The 4,430-nt window shown below is 45.1% G+C and overlaps 1 protein-coding gene across 1 annotated transcript; it reads right to left on the minus strand.

Moving 5' to 3' along the window:
* Window positions 1-895: 895 nt before the first annotated feature.
* Window positions 896-1,701, minus strand: LOC113008061 (uncharacterized). The gene is made up of 2 exons (XM_026145202.1): window positions 1,664-1,701; window positions 896-1,521 (listed from the first exon to the last, which is right to left on the minus strand). The coding sequence occupies exons 1-2, from the start codon at window positions 1,695-1,697 to the stop codon at window positions 911-913; spliced, it is 645 nt and encodes a 214-aa protein (XP_026000987.1). The 5' UTR covers window positions 1,698-1,701; the 3' UTR covers window positions 896-910.
* Window positions 1,702-4,430: the final 2,729 nt, after the last annotated feature.

Below are 4,430 nucleotides of genomic sequence, written 5' to 3' on the forward strand. Positions count from 1 at the left end.
TGTGGACACAGAGAGACCTTGCTGTTATTCGCGTCTTCCCTGCTGTGGATTTCTGGAAACCGCGCTTAAAGCAAGCACAAGACTTCTTTCGTAAAGCGTGCCTTCCTGAACTTGTTGGGAAATACTTCTGGAAACAACGTGCTGCTCTAAATAGCCTGTAATGTTTCATGTTGTGGTTAAAGATTGATGACAGCTGTGTGGTGCGATGTAAATAGTTTGCATTTCATTTTTATGTGATTGCTGTGTACATGTGAATAGATCTATAATAAAGAAAAACAAACAAATACACTATTCTTTTTTGTTTTATTAAAACAACTTCACACAAAGTACAACTATTTACAATGTACTGTACATCCAGCTTTAAGAATACTCAACAGGAGCAAGTGTCATTTGGCCCTGGTTTGACAACCACACTGGGGTACATATTAACAAAACAAGAAGTGTTGTCTTCAGCCTCACATGATAAGAGTAATCGGATTGGCATTGTAGTGTGTAACATTTTGAACTTGTTGCGCAAACTACCTGTTACTCGCTCAACATGAATTCTCAGGTGGGCAGTTGCTCTCGTTTGTTCAACTTCCCTTGCATCAAGTTGACAGTAGCCTTTTGTGAAAGCTGGAATCTTGACCTGTGCACACATCATTCCTGCAGCATCTCTGATGTCAAAGCCTCTGTCAGCCAATACTACGTCCCCTGGTAACAGCTTTTGAAGAATGCCACATCTCTCTGTGATGTGTTTATCTGATGCACGCCCCCCCATCCCCTGGAAATGAAAGAAATAGCTCCATGGGGTGTAATCCCGATGAGGTATTTATGGTGTGTGTACCCTTGTAATGAGAGTATGTTTGTGCACGTGCCTTTAAATTAGATGGTCTTTCTGTTCGAATCTCAAAACAGTCAACAATGATGGCTACTCGTTTTCCAAAGTTTCAGTAAACTGTGGAGGCATTGTCGCCTGCAGACAGTGCCTCTCAGGCCAGTGCACCAGTGCTCCTAAGCGGGCATACAAAACATCAATGGTATCGGTGAAGACAGAAGACAGTGTTTTGTGGGACACATCGAATAGATGACAAAGATGCTGGACTGGAAGATCAAGTCTCAGACACATTAGTGTGAGTAAGAGCATTTGGAAACCTGTCAGTTTCTTCGGTATTGGCAGGAAATCTTTGACAGTGTTGAAGAGGGACATTAAGACTGCATAACAATATAGTCCAGTGTAATATCTTACTTTTTCGGTATCGTCCTTTAAGAAAGTTTCATTCAGCTCTGTCTTTTGCAACTGTGCTCGAAGCAGTCTGTTCTCCTCCAACAGCCGGTTTATTTCTGCTCTGCCCTGTTGACTGCACACACAGTCCTTCGTCTGCCCTTCAGCTTCCGTGACGCTGTCACTCCCATCACCACTGTCCACATTTGCAGCTGGTACGTCAACCTCCACTTGTCCAACACAACTGCTGTCCACTGCCTCCATGACATGGTTATTTTGTTGTTGTTCTTCTGTCAGACCTTCATCGATCATCAAGCCTGTAAGATAAAAAATAGTGCATAGACTTAAGGTTAATGTACACCAATATTCCAATGACAGGTGTGTGATTCATCTTTAAGTTATGTGCGGATTAGTGTACCATAAGAGCAATTTAGTATGTTTTCAGAGGGGGGTGTTTACCTGCAATGGGTGCTCTTTTTCGCTTCCGTTGCATACGCCTTGCGACACAGGTCTGACACAGGTTTGTCGTCGTGCCCCATGTGCAGTGTTGGTGCCCAGTCTGGATTTGTTCCATTTCATATGCTGGTTTGCCTGCAATAATGCCAAATCAAAAGCTACTTAGTCGACATGGTTGTGCAGCATCACACGTTAGCATGTTTTATCTCATTATCTATGACCGCAGCGCATTGAAAAAAAAACACTAAAAGCCTTTTAATAGTGATATGAATTAATTTAGAACTCACCGGAGAGAAAATGCCGCGAGCAAACCAACAAAAAGCTGGAGATTGCACGGAACTCGATATCCGCTCGTCTCACCGCTGCAATCCATGCCTGGCGTCTTTGTTTGGTGATATCGGATACATGGGATCCCTCACGTTGCCGCCAGGATGGAAAACGATGAAAAAATAGCCCATTATCCACTTTCTTGCCTTCACGATCGTGAGATCTAACGTTGCAACCGACTACACAACATAGCTGAAGCTGTATCCTTTGTCTGGCCTACTGTCATGGCGGCGGGGGGCGTGGCCCGCCTCCTGTGACATCACACTCCAAAGCCCTATTAGTAGCATACATAGTTGATAGACAGCTGCAAGAGCAGCTAAGTTGGATTAGCTGGCTGACTTTTCTGCCATGCACCTCCAAGGAGTTAGAACGCTGCTGAGGTTGCACAAAGAAGAGACTCCCCACACATAACAGTGAGCCTCAAATGATTACTTATTTAGCTACATATGAATGTGAGGATGTGAGTGGCTGTTCAGGCATCTGGGAAGGATCTCAAACTGGAGTACAGATGGCAGACAGTTGGTTTCATAAGCCTCGCCCTCTGTTCAAAGATAGGTGTTCACAGTGGACATAAGGGTTTCTGTTCTTGCTCTTGACGAAGGCGGTCGCACTTTTCTCCTCCTCCTCGTCCTCTCCCTTAGCTTCCCTGCTTAGCCTCTTGTGTCCTTGTCTACTTTCGTGTTTTTTGTATTACTTTTCCCTGGAACACTCTCTCACAGTCTGTTCTCTAAAACCTAAAAGAGGAATTATGGATTTGATCAACTGGTCCCTAAATGCAATTGACACCCCCTTCTCAACGAGAAGTTTGGGCTCGGGTGAGCCTGAGTGCTGAAGATATCTACCTATTCGGAACCATGATAACAGGGTTCTTGCTGATCGGAGCTGGCTTGGCCCTGACTTATCAAAGAATTAAGAAAGTGGAACCGGCTGTTCAAACCCCCACAAGGCTGCCCGCTGGGATTGGAACGATGGGAGAGGCATGAGTTTCTCAAAATGGGCTCATTGAGTCAGCACGGATAAGATCTTGGAGAGGCTACGGCTGCTGTGAATACTCAGAATAAGATCTCTGACTTCAGACTGGATACATCTCAGAAGGGCTCGCTCGGAATAAAATCTCTGGGCGCAAATTGGATGACATCTCGGGGAGGCACACTGCCGTGAGTTCTCAGAATCGGCTCCTTGAGCACAAGAAATGACAGCATCACAGAACGCAAGTATGGCGAAGCTCGCGGCTCTCCAACGGGAGATTGAGAGACCAGTGTTGGACTGTAGAACTGCTTTGAAATTCATATGAGCTGTTCGCACTAAAGTAAAAAGCACCATCACTTCATGCGGAGACCCTCTCGGCGCCAGCTGCGGTCTCAAGGTTGGAGCTGAACAACAACACCCTGATAACGACTGTGTTTAGACTGCTCCCCCCATTCCCTACAAGGCCACCTGGGTTGGCTGGAAGACTGTTTACTTAGCCTGGCAGGGTGAAGGACACTGTCTCAGCTGAACTATGGACACACACACACACACATATACACTGATATGCACACACTCATCCCCCCTCCCTTTCCAAATGCCTTCGACGCTTATTCCCTTCCGATGCTGACAGGGATCAAGGAGACCAGCGCACGCAGGCCCGGATGTACTGTCTAAGTCGGCGGTCTCTCACCTTTACCCGCCCTGTAGCTTGTCATGTGTTTCTTTGGTGTATTAAGAGTTTTTTCATGTGCAGAGGTGTTTTTTTCTGTTGGAGCTCAGTCTGGGGGGAGTTATTTTTTTCTCCTTATCTTTCCTCATGTGGTGCATTTTCCATTGTTATACCTCTGACCCGTCTTCCCCATGTGATGTTTTGTGTAATGTATGTATGGTTGGAGGGTAAGATGGCGCCGCCATTGCGTGCAATAGGTCAGCAGCCTTATGAAATTTCCCCTGTAGGACTTATAAAGGTATATCAAATGGCTTCTTTCACTCTCTCAAACCATCTGTCCTCTCTGTCCAAAATGTGAACATTGGCATCCTCAAAGAGTGACCTTTGACCTTTAGATTTACCATTTAGATGCAGATGGACCACCGAGTCTTGTCCCATGGAGGTGGCTCTTCTATAGCTGTGTCCCAATTTAGCGACCGTGTAGACTTCGTGGCCCCATAAATCCCAGGATTCCTAGCGCAGCGGTGGGTGTGGATATTTCTTTCGGAAAAAAGCGGCGGATGGCTGAAGCGGGGCGGCCAAAGAGTAAACTTTCAAAAGTAAGTACTGAATATTATGTCACTTATTTATGTGTGAATGTTTAATAACATTAAAACATTACTGTTGGCCACATGTCAGCAAAGTTATGTGACATTAGTGATGTTTGTACTAACTTGGTTTTAAAGCCTTTACTTTATACGCTGTTCGATAATTGACCTTAATCTTACAGAGAATGTGATGATTTTGTGGATGATTAAAGTCAGT

This window comes from Astatotilapia calliptera, chromosome 16 (assembly GCF_900246225.1).
Source record: "Astatotilapia calliptera chromosome 16, fAstCal1.2, whole genome shotgun sequence".
Taxonomy (NCBI): domain Eukaryota; kingdom Metazoa; phylum Chordata; class Actinopteri; order Cichliformes; family Cichlidae; genus Astatotilapia; species Astatotilapia calliptera.